The 17,828-nt window shown below is 36.3% G+C and overlaps 1 protein-coding gene across 1 annotated transcript; it reads right to left on the minus strand.

The window, feature by feature from the left end:
- Positions 1 to 2,704: 2,704 nt before the first annotated feature.
- LOC138757286 (gastrula zinc finger protein XlCGF8.2DB-like) lies at positions 2,705 to 3,082 on the minus strand. The gene has a single exon (XM_069924386.1). It carries the CDS (start codon positions 3,080 to 3,082, stop codon positions 2,705 to 2,707), a length of 378 nt encoding a protein of 125 aa, XP_069780487.1.
- Positions 3,083 to 17,828: the final 14,746 nt, after the last annotated feature.

Genomic DNA, 17,828 nt, shown 5'->3' on the forward strand with positions numbered 1-17,828 from the left:
GTAGATAACAATCTAAAAATATATATAAATTGAATTCATTTCCATTACATTAAAAAGGTTGAAGACTTAAAAATAATGGATTCTACCAAATGTTAATAGGAAGAATTAACTGAATTAAAATGAATATATTCCCAGAAATTCAATATCTTTTTTCAAACCTTACCTATATTATTACCACAAATGTTTTTCAAAAATTAAAAATGTGAGGAAATTTCTTTGGAAAGGAAAAATGTCAAGAGATTCTATAGAAAGATTAACTTGGAAATATGAATTGAGAGGCCTACATCTTCCTAATTTTAAGAATGATTACCAAGCGGCTCAAATGAGATTTCTTACTTCTCTCTTTAAAGGAGTAGAAAAGCCGGCATGGGTTAAAATAGAATTGGATAAAATAGGAGAGAAATTAGCTGAGACATTTATATATAAATGGGAGTCAAAGTTATTAACTGGTGTTAAAGAAACACCATTGTTAAAACATTTGATTACTATTTGGAACAAGATAAATGACAAAATTGGATCGAGGAATTAAATCGCCGAAGATGACTTTGAATCAAAATTATCTTGTATCTTTTTTCAAAAGACAATTGTTTTTTAAATATTTGGTTTTGTAAAGGTATTAAAAATATTAAAGATTGTTATGAACATTTGAGTAATTAAGCAATAAATACGGAATAGTAAGCAATATCCTTTTTTGTTATTTTCAATTGAGGGGATATTTGAGGGATAAGTTAGGACCAGAGATGTGGTTATCTTCTTGTAGCGAGGTGGAAACTCTTATTAGGAAATAGTAAAAAATTTACTTCTGCAATGTATCTTTTATTGCCAACAGGAACTATTAAACAGAATATATAAATCTAGACAGAAATGGGATTTGGATTTGAATATTACAATTGATGAGCAAAGATGGTCAGATATCTATTGCGATTGTATAACGAATACTATTACTGTAAGATATGCATTAGTTCAAAGTAATTTTCTACACCAGTTATATTTGACACCACAAAAATTGAATTGAATAGGTGTGGTGAAGATAGGTACTTTCTTGCATTTAATTTGATCATGTCCCAAGGTAAGACCCTTTTGGGTGGAATTAGGAAATTTTTTAGAATAAGTTACAATCAGTATATTTCCACAAAATCCAGATTTATTCTTATTGGGAAATATAGAAGGATCAAGACACAAGTTCAAATTATCAATACACCAAGCAAAATTTATTAAAATAGCATTAGCAGTGGCAAGGAAATGTACTGCAGTGATCTGGAAATCGGATTCACATTTAGGTATGGGAAGGTGGAATGCAGAAAGTCAAAGTTGTATCTCTTTAGAGAAAATCACATATAATTTGAGAAATAAACATGGTACATTCTTTTTTCAAATGTGGAGCCCATATATGCAAATTTTAGATATAAATATGTAGAAATGTTCCTCTTGCCTCTTAAGACCTGTGTTAATCTTCTTCCCTGAATTGATCATATAAACCATGATGGACACCTGTGTGTTGGGAAATTAGCACTCTGAGCAATCCATATTGTTCTTTCTTTTCTTTTTTTTAATATTACTATATATTTCTTCTTTTTATATATACATGTTGGGGGGGGGAATGGGTGGGGTTTATAACCATGTAATGAAAGAAATGTTCTTAAATTTAAACATTCACTGTTTTATATAATTGTTTATTAATGTTTAAATAAAATATTTTTTAAAAGGTATAAGTAAAGAACATGAAGGCATTAGAATAAAGAACGAAGACTGGCAGGGGAAGGAGTCCAGATTAAGAAAAGGAGTTCATTGGAATGATAAAAGGAGAGGTGAGAATTAATTTTGGTTCTGTGAAAGGAAACAGATGGAAAACAGAGCGATAGAGAGAAAGAGAGCGAGAGACTGGGGGAAGGCAACAGTGAGAAGAAGTGGGGGGAGGTTCTAATGGAAACTGGAGGTCTACATGAATGCAATTGCTTGCAGGGTACCCAGAGGGAAGATGGGGTGTTGTTCATCATCCAGTTTGCGGGTGATCCCAGTCTGGCAGTGCATGAGACCATGGACACACCAAGAGAATGGGATGGGGAATTGAAACAGATGACCACACTATTACAAAATGCTACTCCAACAGCATTTCTGTGTTTTTACTACAATCACAGCATCTCCAGACTTTAGTGTTTCACTTTAACAGTGGACATATATCACAGTGCAGAGAATTACAAAGCAAAGCTCATTTGATTGAAAAAATAACTCCAATGTCCAGGAAGACAGAATAAGACAGGGGCCCAGGTTCAAATGAATCATTCCATGAAGAGCACATGAGTTTGTAAAATGTCACAGAATAGGAAGTATTCTGGATTCAAATTATGATGAGGTAGTGAAGGATTCCTTCCATTCCTGTGAGGCTGTGGTGGTCTCAGTGGCCATCATTGGGAATTTGCTGTTGAGGGTATTTTATGTTTTGATTTTTATTGAAGGGTTGACATGAGGTTAGGTTTCATTCAGAAATAGAGATGATCCCATCTTCCAGATCAAAGTAAGGTGGGTCATCAGGTTGAAGGATTGAAACTCTTCCTGCACTTGGGATAGGTGAAGGGCCTCTCTCTGGTGTGAATCCATTGGTGAGCCTGCAGATGGGATCAGCAGATGAACCTTTTCCACAGCTGGGGCAGATAAATGGCTTCTGTCTGGTATGAACCTGCTGGTGGGACACCAGTTTGGAGAACTAAGTGAACCTCTTCCCGCACTCAGAGCAGGCGAAGGGCATCTCTCCGGTGTGAATCCGCTGGTGGGTCAGCAGGTGCGAGAAGTGGATGAATCCTTTTGCACAGCTGGGGCAGATAAATGGTTTCTGTATGGCATGAACCTGCTGGTAGGTCACCAGGATGGAGGTCTGAGTGAAACTCTTCCCGCATTCAAAGCGAGTGAAGGGCATCACTCCGGTGTGAATCCGCTGGTGGGTCAGCAGGTGCGAGAAGCAGATGAATCCTTTTGCACAGCTGGGGCAGATAAATGGCTTCTGTATGGCATGAAGCTGCTGGTAGGTCACCAGGATGGAGGACTGAGTGAAACTCTTCCCGCATTCAGAGTGAGTGAAGGGCATCTCTCCAGTATGAATCCACTGGTGGGTCAGCAGGTAGGATAGTTGAGTGAATCCCTTCCCACATTCCAAGCAGGAGAGTCATTTCTCCATGCTTCCACTGATCTGGTGTCTCATCAGGCTAGAGGAGTGAGTGAATGCCTTTTGTGAGGATATTGTAACAGATTATATTATATTATACATATATGTGTCTTTAAAAGAGATCGATTGTGGGAGTTTAGTGTAGGCCACTTCACAAGCAAATATTTACACTTCACATCTCATTTAAAATGCAAGAGCTTTGCTGAAAGTGAGACATTCAGGCTCCAGTGGTTTTGCAAAGACAATTGAACTGCTTTGGAAAGAACTTTAAAAAAAGCAGGTCAAAATGGAACAGTCCGGGCTCAAGTGCTGATAATGTTTTTTCAAAGATTGGCTCTGAAGCCTTAGGATGGGATCTAATTTTTACAAGCAGAGAGTGAATAAACCAAATAGGATTCTTCTCTTAGAGAGCGAGAAGTCAATTCTGTAGTAGCAGTGAGGCTGCAACATGGCAAGCTGGCAGGCTTGTTGAAAACCCCATTTTGAAGACAGGTTGTGAGTTTTGAGGATGTTCACCAGGTAGTAGGACATGGTGGAGTCCAAAGTGATCTGCCGGAGTTAAAACTGCACCTCTGCCTGCCTGAACCACGTGCAGGTCCAAAAGTGGGGGGGGGTTTCACAGAAACATCACTGATCGCCAATGAATCCATGTTTTGAGACCAGATAACATCTGGGCTCTGTGGGGTCACCAATGTAGCAGCTGCTACACACAGGAAACACACCACTGAACTCGGTGGGGTTTCCAGTAGAAATGTTTATTTGAATTTCGCGTGTGCCCCTTTAAGGCCAATGGGAGTTCTGTCCTGCACAGCGGTGTCGTCAGCATGTGGCCCGGGGTGTGAGCTGTGCCTTAAGCCATGAGGCAATGAGCAAGCCCTGATGGCGCCATCTTCTCCAGCTGCCCCGCCAATATGGTGGTACAAACGGGGCTGGTTCGCTCACAGAGATGTGTGCCGTGTAATGTAGATAAATACTTGGGAGATAATTGATAACATTAGAGTAGGTTACATACATATAAACATTTTAAAATAGATCTTATTTGAAATACTGAAGAATTCACATTCAGTGGCCTTTACAGAAAGTATAAAGAATGCTATGCATGCACATTTCACAAGTAGGTGCTAATTGAAATGACATCATAAAATGAATTGTTTTGGACTGGAGACAGTCTGGCTGTTTGCAAGTATCTACAGAGTACTCACAGAAAGGTCACTCCTAGGTTTTGTTTACCTAAAGTAAAAGATGGGGGCAGAAGGAGAACTCCTGTTGTTTGCTGAAGAAGGTGGGGTTTTTTTGTAAGTGAGAGAGCCACATGGGTTTTTTAGCAGTCTCAGTTGGAGAGAGAGAGCGAGAGAGAGAGAGCGAGAGAGAGAGAGAGAGAGAGAGAGAGAGAGAGAGAGAGATGTGAAACAAGCTCTCAGCTAGTGTGTGTGACATTGAAAGCAGCTAAACAGTGCAAGCCAGGAAGCTTGTTGGAACTGAAGAAAAGCTCCAGAGCAGCGGATGGCTGGAAGTGCTATCTGTCTGATGTTTCTCTTGGAATAAGAGGAACAGATAGGAACTCTCTGTTGGCCTGAAAGGAAGAGGTTATCATCTGGAGAACCCTGATGGGGCAAGTTTCATCAGCAAGACATTGAGGTGACTAATGGTGGTACCTTAGTTGGGGAAATCCTGGAACAACAAATCTCTCTCTGTAAACCTACAAGAACCTTCCTGAGAGGTAAACATTTACCTTCCGAGCACCAGAGTCTGGTGAACTTTACACATGTTCATTTCTGTGCACAGTATATGAATTGCCAGCAACCAGTGAACTTGGAAGCATGAGAAGTGAGATTGAATTGTGAATCAAAGAACTTTTCTTACATTTACACACACATCATATAAATGTGCACTTAGAATTAGAAGGGGGTTAAGTTGGGTGTAAAAAAAACCATGAATAAGATTTGGAAACAATTTTTCTGGCCTGGTTTGAGGAAGGATGTTGTAAATTGGTGCCAGACATGTCATTTTTGTCAGGTTGTGGGGAAACCTAACAAGGGTCGTGGGGAAACCTAAGAAGGGTCCTCTGTGGGTCCATTACAACCTATTCCTGGTTTTGGGGAACCTTTCACTAGGGTTATTGTGGATTGTGTAGGTTCCTTGCCAAAAACTAAGTCTGGAAATCAGTACTTGATAACAATTATGTCTACAGCATCAAGATTTCCAGAAGCTAGACCATTAAGGAATATTAAAGCAAAAATGGTGGTAAAGGCTCTGGAAAGATTTTCCACAGTTTTTGGATTACCAAAAGAAATTTAGAGTGATCAAGGGTCTAACTTTATGTCTAGGCTGTTTCAACAGTTAATTTATGAGTTGTGAATAAAACAGATCACTTCATCTGCATACCATCCTGAAACTCAAGAGATTTAGAAAGATTTCATTCTACTCTTAAAAATATGATGAGAATTTATAGTTTGGAGAATGGGAAAGATTGGGATGAAGGTATTCATTTATTGTTATTTGCAGCAAGGGAGGCTGTGCAAGAATCATTAGGTTTCAACCCTTTTGAAATTGTGTTTGGACATCAGGTTAGAGGGCCTTTGATGTTGATAAAAGAACAATGGGTTAATGAGGATGTCCAGTTGAACTTGCTGGATTATGTTTCTAAATTTAAAGATAGGTTACAAAACGTATGGACTTTGGCTCAAGAGAATTTAGAAATGGCTCAGAGCAAAATGAAGCATTTATTTGACAGGAAAGCTCAAGTGAGGAATTTTAAGATAGGAAATAAAGTTTTGATTTTGTTTCCAACACATGACAATCCTTTGAAAGCTAGATTTTTTTGGACCATACACAGTTAAATCAAAATTGAATGAAGTTAACTATGTTGTTAACACTCCAGATAGAAGGAATAAAACTTTGTCACATAAATATGTTGAAACCTTATTATGAGAATCATGGTAGTGGAGAACAATCTGTATCAGAGGCATTGGTTGTTGACAAAGTGGAGGAAGTGGTGGATCATGAGATTATGGAAATAAATTCTTGTGAGTGTAACCTTAAAGAAACCATAGTTCCTGTGCACTTGTCTAATTCAGAAATTTTGAAAAATTTAGAGGAAAAGTTAGTTCATCTTAATTCTCAAGAACAGATACAATTGAAGGATCTTTTTCCTGACGTTCCAAAAATGACATCAGTGATTCATCATGATGTGGATGTTGGAGAGGCAAATTCCATTAAACAGCACCCATACAGAATAAACATTCAGAAAAGGAAAATTATGGATCAGGAGGTGGATTAATAATTTTGAGAAATTATATTATGTTGATAAATTATATTATTAAACCTTCAAACTCAGATTGGAGTATTCTGGTACCGAAACCAGATGGAACTGTTAGGTTTTGTACAGATTACAGGAAGGTTAATACAGTAACTAAAACAGATGCTTATCCTATTCCAAGAATAGATGATTGTATTGATAAGATTGGAAAAGCTAAATTTCTTATTAAGTTGGATCTGTTGAAGGGTTACTGGTGTGTGCCTTTAACTGAGAGAGGAAGAAATGTTTCAGCTTTTGTTACTGCATCTGGCTTATATGAGTACAATGTGTTACCTTTTGACATGAAAAATGCCCCTGCAACATTTCAAAGGATGATTAATTCGGTAATCCAAGGGTTAACACATATAAATGCTAATATTGTGTCACATGGGAAGAACATTTGAAGGAATTGGACAAATTGTTTGCAAGATTATCCAAAGCAAACTTAACTGTTAACTTAGCGAAGAGTGAATTTGCAAATGACACTGTGACATACTTGGGTCATGTAGTTGGTCATGGCAAAGTTGCACCTATTCAAGCAAAAGTGAATGTAATTTCTGAGTTTCCTATTCCCAATGGTAAGAAGGCAGTAAGAAGGTTTTTAGGAATGGCAGGGTATTATAGGAAGTTTTGCAGAAATTTTGCTGAAGTTGCTCTTCCTTTAACCAACCTTTTGAAGAGAGAAATGTGTGTGGACTAAAGAGTGTCAGACATCTTTAGAAAATTTAAAGGATATACTATGTCATTATCCTGTGTTGAAATCTCCCAACTTTGATAAACGTTTTTCTATAGCAGAGGACGTGAGTGAGGTAGCAGCAGGGTCAGTTTTATTGCAAAACCATAATGAAATCAACCATCCAATTGCCGACTTTTCACAGAAATTCAATGTTCATCAAAGGAACTATTCTACTATTGAGAAAGAATTATTGACAATTGTATTATCTTTGCAGAATTTTAATGTATATCTCAGTACATCTCAAGAACCAATTGTGATATTTACTGACCACAATCCTCTGATGTTTTTGAATAAAATGAAGAACAAGAACAGAAGATTGTTAAACTGGAGTTTGATATTACAAGAATATAATTTGCAAATTCTTCATATCAGAGGTTTAAATAATATAATAGCGGACTGTCCATCAAGATGTTAAATTTTATCTTGTATAAAAATGCTGTCAACATTGTTACTTTATCGTGACATGTATATATTGTGAATTGTTGTATTTTTAAAGACAGTTTAGTTATTACTGAATTTTAACTCAAGAGTTAAAAGTTCTTTAAAGGGAGGTATAACAATATTAATATTTGGGGAGAATTTATAAGATTTAGAGTAGGTCACGTACATACACACATTTTGGAAGAGATCTTATTTGAAAGACTGAAGAATTCACATTGCAAGATCTCTGGAGAAGTAAGCACCTTTCTCAAGTAGGTGTTAATTGAACTAACGCCATAAAATGTTTGACTATTGGCTTGCTGGAGTCATGCTGTCTATCAGTACCCTTTCTTCAAAGTGTTCGCAGAAAGGTCACTCCTGGATTTTGTTTATCTAACAACAGATGGGAGCAGAAGAAAGAACTCCTGTTGCTTTGCTGGAGAAGGTGGGGTTTTTGCAAGATATGAGTCACATGTTCTCTTTGGAGTTTCAGTTGGAAGAGAGAGAGAATTGAGTTAACAGCTCAGTTAGTCAGTCAGTGTATGGGACACTGACAAGTAACTGAAAAGTGCAATCCAGGGAAAACTGTTTGAAACTGATGAAAGCAAGTTCCAGAGCAGTAGATGGCTGGAAGTGCTATCTGTCTGATGTTTCTCTTGAAAGAAGAAGGAATGGAACTCTGTGGTAGATTGAAGAAAGAGGTTACCATCTGGAAGACCCTGATGGGGCAAGTTTCATCAGCGAGACCCTGAGGTGACTAGTGGTGGAAATCCTGGAGCAACAAATACCTCTCTCTCTGCAAACCCTACAAGAACCTTCTTGAGCAGTAAACATTTACCTTTCAAGCACCAAGCCTGGTGAACTTTATACATCTTAAATTCTGTGCACAGTATGATTATTGCCTGCAACCAGAGAACTTGGAAGAAGAAGTGAGATTAAACTGTGAACCAAAGTACTTTTCTTGAATTTACACACATTACATACATGTGCACTTAGAATTAGAAGGGGGTAATTTGGGTTAGTATAAAGTATAGTATAAAAATAGAGTTAAGTTAAAGTTTGATTCTATTTTAATGTTTGAAGTTGATTAAAAATAACTTTTGTTTTGAAAGCCACTTGTCTTGGTGAATGTCTATTGCTGCTGGGTTTTGGGGTCCTTTGGGCTTGTAACACAGCCGCCACAAGGGAATGATTTGGCGGAGGATAAAGTTAGGTCAGTTTTGAGATGAACAGCCTAGAAAGGATGAGGTTGACGAAAATTGTGAGATATATCCTGCATGTGCTGTAACAGGGTTTTTGTCCAAGAAAATGATGAGAGCAGAGGAAGATCCAGTTAATAGCGACTTTCCCGGTACTTCTGAAATACTCCAGAAGGAGGCTACTAAATCTGAGAGTCTGGATTTGTCTTTGACAAGGAAAGAGTTAATTGAGCAGCAAAAGAAAGATTCTAATCTTGTTGACTTAAGGGAGAAAGCTGTGAATGAGGAGGACAATAAAGAAATGTCCTGTGGATATTACTGGAAGGGTAAATTGTTAATGAGGAAATGGAGACTTCGTGATGTTCCTTCAAATGAAGAGTGGGTGGTGATTCATCAGGTCGCCATTCCTAAAATTAACCAGAATGAAATTTAAAATTTGGACCTTAGTACACCTTTGGATGGTCATCTTGGTGTAAAGAAAACCATGAATAAAATTTTGAAACAATTTTTCTTGCCTGGTTTGAGGAAGGATGTTGTAAATTGGTGCTGGACATGTCATCTTTGTCAGGATGTGGGGAAATTTAACCAGGGTCCTCCAGTAGCTCCCTTGCAACCTATTCCTGTTGTTGGGGAACCTTTCACTAGGGTTATTGTGGATTGTGTAGGTCCCTTGCTGTGGTGAATGTCTGCCAAGCTAAAACAAAAGCTGGGAATCAGTACTTGTTAACAATTATGTACACGGTGTCCAGGTTTGCAGAAGCTATACCATTGAGGAATATTAAAGCAAAAGCAGTGGTAAAGGCTCTGGAAAATTTGTCACAGTTTTTGGGTTGCCTAAAGAGATCCAGAGTGATCAAGGAACTAACTTCATGTCCGGGTTGTTTCAGCAGTTGATTTATGAGTTAGGAATTAAACAGATCACTTCATCAGCATACCATCCTGAAACTCAGGGATCTTTGGAAAGATTTCATTCTACTCTTAAAATATGATGAGAATTTATTGTTTGGAGAATGGGAAAGATTGGGACAAAGGTATCCATTTACTGTTATTTGCAGCAAGAGTCTGACTTTTTGAAATTGTGTTTGGACATCAGATTAGAGGACCTTTAATGTTGTTAAAAGAACACTGGGTTCATGAGGATGCACTATTGAACTTGCTGGATTATGTTTCTAAATTTAAAGATAGGTTACAAAAAGTGTGGACTTTGGCTCAAGAAAATTTAGAAATGGCTCAGGATAAAATGAAGTGATTATTTGACAGGAAAGATCAAGTGATGAATTTTTAAGACAGGAAATAAAGTGTTAATTTTGTTCCCAACACATGATAATCCTCTTAGAGTGAAATTTTCTGGACTGTACAAAGTGAAATCAAAACTGAATGATGTTAACTATGTCAATTTAGCTAAAAGTGAATTTGCAAATGCTACTGTGACATATTTAGTACATGTAGTTGGTCATGGCAAAGTTGCACCTATTCAATGTAAGATTAATGCATTTTCTGAATTTCCTATTCCCAATGGCAAGAAAGCAGGGAGAAGGTTTTTAGGAATGGTAGGGTATTATAGGAATTTTTGCTGACGTTGCTCTCCTTTAACCAATCTTTTGAAGAACGGGAGAAATTTGTGTGGATGAAATTTTATCAGAGACCTTTAGAAAATTTAGAGATGCTATGCCATTACCCTGTTTTAAAATCTCCTGATTTTGATAGACCATTTTCTTTAGCAGTGGATGTTATGTTTAAAAAACATGATGAAACTGACCATCCAGTTTCCTATTTTTCAAAAACATTCAATGTTCATCAAAGGAATTTTGATCTATATCTGGGTACTGCTCATGAAACAGTTGTGATATTTACTGACCACAATCCCCTGCTGTTTTTTAATAAAATGAAGAATAAAAAGAGAAGATTGTTAAACTGTAGTTTAATATTACAAGAATATAATCTGCAAATTAAACATAAAAGGTACAAATAATGTAACAATGGATTACTTGTCAAGATGTTAACATTGAACATGTAAAGAAATAAAAACTTTCAAGATTGGGATACATTGTTATGACATGTATATATTGTGCATTGTTATTACTGGAGTGATTGTAAAGTCAGTTTAGTTAAAATTCCTTTGCGGGGAGAGTATTAGAGATTATATAATACATAAATATGTCTTTAAAAGAGATAGATTGTGGGGGGTTAGTGTAGGTCACTTCACAAACAAATGCTTACACTTCATATCTCATTTAAAATGCAAGAGCTTTGCTGAAAGTGAGACATTCAGGAACAGTGATTTTTCAAAATGGAACTGCTTTGGAAAGAACTTTAAAAAGCAGATGCAAATGGAACAGTCCGGGCTCAAGTGCTGATAATGATCAATCAAGGATTGGATCTGGAGCCTTAGGATGGGATCTGGTTTTTACAAGCAGAGAGACAAAAAAAACAAACAGGATTCTTTTCTTAGAGAGAGAGAGAGAGAGAGAGAGGTCAGTTCTGTAGTAGCAGTGAGGCTCAACATGACAAGCTGGCAGGCTTGTTGAAAACACCATTTTGAAGACAGGTTGTGAGTTCTGAGTTCAACCTGTTCAAAACCCTTGTAGTCCTTACAAGAGGAAACGTCTGGCTAGAGTGTTTCTCCTGAAATAAGGGAAACAAGAAGAACTCTGTGATGACCTGGAAGAAGAGGTTATCAGGGAGAGTCACGTGATGGAGTCGAGACCAGTAAGAAATTACCAGCCCTCTCCAGAAAAGTTAAAAAAGTAAAGAAAAAGCAAAGCCACAAACACAGAAACCATAACAAATTAAAAATAAAAGTGTGGAGAAAATGGCAGCAAAGAAAGAAAAACCAAATCAACGGGAAGAAAAGAAGGAAAGACGTCGGAAGAGAAAGGTGAAGGTGTTACCTGTACGAGGAGGCCCGCCGTGGAGAGAGAAGCCTGCTCCCTGAGGTCAGTGGAAACCGCAAACTCAGGACTACAAAGATGGCTCACAGAGCCAAACAAAAGTGTGCAAACGCGCATGCACGATGCACAAGACAAAAACAACACCGACGGGAGGGGGGAACCAGCTGAGGAGTAAATCTCCACAGCTGAAACAGACAAGTATAACACAACAGCAAGGCTCCCCACAGGAAAACATAGAAAATAATGAGAACAAGAAGGAAGAGAATAAAAATAGGAAATCAAAGAAACAACAGATGACCAACCCAGAGGAAGAAAATCAACACCAAGACACTTTTAATAAAAATAAGAAGAACAAGAATACCCAACAAAATAAAATAAACAACTCAACAAGAAAATTAGAAGAGACAGAGGTAAAGGACACAGATCCTGGAGTGAACTCAGAAGAAGAGGAGGGAGAACATCAAACTCTACACAGAGAAATGGAACATGAAGGGAAGGGACAGTACATGGATAAAGAATTTTTTAAAGAATATATGGAAACATTAAAAGAATGGCTGACACAGAATTCAATGAAATAAAAAGAAGAATAAAAGATACGAAGAAAAAGTGAATAGATTAGAGATGGTCATGACAGAAATGGCGATTCACCAGGCTGATACCTGGAATGGCAGGAATGACTTATGAGGAAAGATTGTGCAAATTGGGATTGTACTCGCTGGAGTTTAGAAGATTGAGAGGGGATCTCATAGAGACATATAAAATTCTGGCAGGACTGGACAGAATGGATGCAGATGGGATATTTCCAATGATGGGAAAATCCAGAACCTGGGGCCATGGTTTGAGGATAATAGGCAAACCATTTAGGACCGAGATGAGGAGGAATTTCTTTACCCAGAGGGTGGTGAATCTGTGGAATTCATTGCCACAGAGGGCAGTAGAGGCAGGTTCATTAATATATTTAAGAGGGAATTAGATATATTTCTTCAGTATAAGGGTATTAAAGGTTACGGAGAGAAGGCGGGGACGGGGTACTGAACTTTAAGATCAGCCATGATCTCGTTGAATGGCGGAGCAGGCTCGAAGGGTCAAATGACCTACTCCTGCTCCTATCTTCTATGTTTCTATGTTTCTATGAAATAGGAAAAAGTGTAGACATGGTGGAAGAACGAGAAACAGCCATAGAAATGGAGGTAGATGACTTAAAAAAGTAATTAGAAGAATCTGATTAAAAAAGTTAGAAACACAAGAGCTATTAGCTCAGAAGATAGATATAATGGAAAACTATAATAGGAGAAACAATATAAAGATAGTGGGCCTTAAGGAAGATGAAGGCAAAAATATGAAAGAATTTATAAAAGAATGGATCCCCAGGGTCCTAGGAATGTCAGAATTACAGGAAGGAAAGGGCACATAGAACATTAGCCCCTAAACCACAACCACAACAAAAACCAGGATCCATTCTAGTAAAATTCCTGAGATATATGACAAGAGAAAATATATTGGAGAAGGCAATGAAAAAAATAAGAGAAGACAAAAAACCACTGGAATACAAAGGTCAAAATTTTTTTTTTCTACCCAGACATAAGTTTTGAACTCCTGAAGAAGAGGAAGGAGTTTAACGCAGCAAAATCGACCCTATGGAAAAAAGGTTATAAATTTATATTAAAATAGTTATCCCGGGGCCGCAAAGCAAATTTTTTTCGGATCCGGAAAAAGCACGAAAATTTGCAGAACACCTACAAAACAGACAGAAAGAATGAAGAGATGTAACAAGAACAAAAATGACAACAAACTATATATAAAGAAGAAGAATAAAGTATAAGTAAGAACTAAGAAGGGAAAGAAAGGGAAAAAAGGAAGTAAGGAGAGAATTAAGAGAGTGAGCTTTGTTATATATGAAGATTAAAATCTTTTCTGGGGGGGGCTGGGTGGGGAAGAATAACAGTCACTGCGAAATCAGTTGACGCTTGCGAGCGGGTTCGCAAATCCAAATGGAGAGGGGAGATGTGGTTGCCCAACAAGGGACAAAGGACAACTCAGAGAGGGGAGGGAATATTGGGGTTAAAGGAATTTTAGATATGGGAATAGTGGAAATATTTTATGTTTTAGAAATGCTGTCTTACAATGTGTTCAAAAAAAACCAGAAACGGATAAGAAGGGAAGGTGGTGATGAGGAAACGGAAAGGAAAGATAAACAAAGTATGAAATGGCCATGTTGAACTATATGACTTTAAATATTAATGGAATACATAACCAAATTAAAAGGAAGAAGCTGTTAAATTTACTGAAGAAAGAAAAAAATTGATATAGCATTCGTGCAAGAAACACATCTAACTGAAGTGGAACACAAGAAATTAAAGAGAGATTGGATAGGACATGTAACAGCAGCATCATATAATTCAAAAGCTAGAGGAGTAGCTATATTAATCAATAAAAATGTACCAATCAAAATAGAAGAGGAAATAATAGATCCAGCAGGGAGGTATGTAATGATAAAATGTCAGATATATTCAGAATTTTGGAATTTACTCAATGTATACGCACCTAATGAAGAAGATCAAAAACTTATGCAAGATATCTTTTTGAAGATCGCAGATATGCAAGGGAATATACTAATAGGAGGGGATTTTAACCTTCATTTGGACTCAAACATGAATAAAACTGGAAAAAAGACTAACAGAAAGAACAAAGTAACCAAATTTATAATTAAATCGATGCAGGAAATGCAACTTTTGGATATATGGAGGAAACAACACCCAAAGGAAAAGGAATATTCATATTATTCGGGTAGACATAAAACATATTCAAGGATAGACCTATTCCTGTTATCAGCCCACATTCAAGGAAGAGTTAGGAAAACAGAATATAAAGCTAGATTGTTATCGGATGACTCACCCCTGTTATTGGCAATAGAGCTGGAGGACATCCCACCAAGAATGTATAGATGGAGATTAAACTCTATGCTACTTAAAAGATAGGATTTTAGAGAATTAATTGAGCGAAAAATTAAAATGTACTTTGAAATAAATACGGAATCAGTGAAAAATAAATTTATACTATGGGACGCAATGAAAGCATTCATCAGAGGGCAAATAATAAGTTATGTAACTAAGATGAAGAAGGACTACAATTGAGAAATAGAACAATTGGAAAGGGAAATAACAAATACAGAAAAAGAATTAGCAATAAAGGAAGATACAACTAAAAGAGAATTGACAGACAAGAAAAAAAAATGAAACACTACAAACATATAAGGTGGAGAAGAACATAATGAAGACAAAACAGAAGTATTATGAGCTAGGAGAAAAAAAATGCACAAAATACTAGTGTGGCAGCTTAAGACAGAACAAACTAAAAGAACGGTATTGGCATCATGGAAAAAGGACAAACAAATTACATATAACCCAACGGAGATCAACAAAAACTTCAGAGAATTCTATGAACAACTATATCAAACTGAAAACAAAGGGAAAGAAGACAAAATAGATGAATTTCTAACTAAAATTGAACTACCAAAATTGCAAACAGAGGAGCAAAATAAATTAATAAAACCATTTGAAATAGAAGAAATACAGGAGATACTAAAAAAAACTACCGAACAATAAAAGACTGGGAGAGGATGGACTCCCAATAGAATTCTATAAAACATCTAAAGACTTATTAATTCCTCCTCTCCTGGAAGTAATGAACCAGATTGAAAAAACTCAAAACATACCAGATTCATGCAAAACAGCAATAATTACAGTAATACCAAAGACAGGGAAAGATCCATTAACACCAGCATCATATAGACCAATATCTCTACTTAACACAGATTATAAGATAATAGCTAAACTATTAGCAAACAGATTGGCCGACTGTGCACCAAAAATAGTAAAACTAGACCAAACTGGATTTATTAAAAAAAAGCCAAACAATGGACAATATCTGTAAATTTATTAACTTAATCCATGCAGTGCAAGGAAACAAAACTCCAACAGTAGCGGTTGCTTTAGACGCAGAGAAAGCCTTTGACAGAGTAGAATGGAATTATTTATTCAAAGTACTACAAAAATTCAACCTACCAGAGAAATATATTAATTGGATTAATATATTTAATCCATTGGCGAAAGTGACAGTAAATAGATATATATCAAACCAATTTCAATTAAGCAGATCAACAAGGCAGGGATGTCCACTATCTCCCTCACTGTTCGCGTTAGCTATAGAACCACTAGCAGAACTGATAAGAACAGAAAATAAAATAAGAGGGATAGAAATAAAAGAGAAGGAATATAAAATCAGTCTATTTGCAGATGATGTTATAATATACTTAACAGAACCAGAAATATCAATAAAAGAATTACATAAGAAATTGAAGGAATATGGAGAAGTATCGGGGTACCAAGATCAACGCAAATAAAAGTGAAGCAGTACCAATGAATAATGCGGATTTCACAAAGTTTAAGAAAGAATCACCATTTAGATGGCAAACACAAGCAATTCGATACCTAGGTATATAACTAATAATAATCTAGGGCATCTATATAAAATAAATTATCAGCCATAAGTGAAAAAATTACAAGATGACTTAGAGCAGTAGAAAGACTTACCAATAACACTGATAGGAAGGATAAACTGTATTAAAATGTATCCCAAGGATACAATACCTATTTCAATCATTACCAATTCACCTAACAGAGAAATTCTTCAAGGAGCTAAAGAAAATAATAAGGAAATTCTTATGGAAAGAGGGGAAACCGAGGATAGCACTAGATAAATTAACAGAATGGTACAAACAAGGAGGCTTACAACTACCAAACTTTAAGAATTATTATAGAGCCGCACAATTAAGATACCTATCAGATTTTTAACAAACAAGGGAAAAACCAGATTGGACAAGATTAAAGCTAGATAAAATAAGGGAGAAGATACCTGAACATATACTATATAAGTGGGATGAAAAATTGGTGCAAGTAGGAATTCATCAGTATTCCACCATCTGCTCAACATTTGGAAGAAGATTCACGTAGAAAGGAATAAAATAAATTATCAACTACCAAAATTAATATTGACACAAAATGAACTAATCCCTTTCACAATAAATAACCTTTCCTTCAGAGAATGGGAGAGAAAAGGGATCAAAAGAATAGAAAATTGTTTTGCGGGAAATAAAATTATTATCTTTTGAACAAATGAAGGACAAATATAACTCACGATACAATGTTTGCATACCACCAACTGAAAACCTACTTAAAGGACAAATTGGGAAACAGTCTGAAGTTACCAGAAGGAAGCAATTTTAAATATGTGATTACAGACACAATTATAATTTAAAAATTTATAACAAACATGTACATCAAACTGCAAGAAAAGGAGAACGAGGAAACAAACTGTAAACCTAAACAAAAATGGGTACAAGATCTAAATATAAAGATAAAGAATGAAACATGGGAAAAGCTATGCTCCAGAACTATGAGAAATACAATAAACACGAGGTTATGCATGATACAATATAATTGGTTACACACCCCAAAAGTTAAATAAATGGGACCCAACAGTATCGGACAGATGTTTCTGCTGTAAAAAGGAAACGAGAACAACAATACATGCAATTTGAGCATGTGAGAAAGTGAACAAATTTTGGGAAGATCTAAACCAGATATTAAATAAAATCACAAAAAGCAACATACCAAAAAACCCAGAGATCTTCCTTCTAAGTAATATAAGAAATAAAGAATTTGGACTCGATTTGGATGGAGCACAAAAAAGATTTATTATGATAGCCCTAGCTGTAGCAAAAAAATGTATTATGTCAACTGGAAATTAGAAGACAACTTGAGAATACAACAATGGTATATAGAAATGAATAAATGTATTCCATTAGAAAAAATAACATATAATTTAAGAAATAACATCACAATATTCGAATAAATATGAGAACCATACATGAAGTACAATAGAGAAATCCTACCACGGACCTCCACCACCTAAAATGACAGAAGGAGAAGACAACGAAATGAACTGACTCAGTATATAAAAGTAAAAGACAAAAATTTCTTGTTTATTTTTATTAAGTGACGACATTGTTTAACGGGTTTAATGTATCTTATATATTGAACTTTGAATAAATGGGAAGGGGGTG

This window comes from Narcine bancroftii, chromosome 1 (genome assembly GCF_036971445.1).
Source record: "Narcine bancroftii isolate sNarBan1 chromosome 1, sNarBan1.hap1, whole genome shotgun sequence".
Lineage (NCBI taxonomy): Eukaryota > Metazoa > Chordata > Chondrichthyes > Torpediniformes > Narcinidae > Narcine > Narcine bancroftii.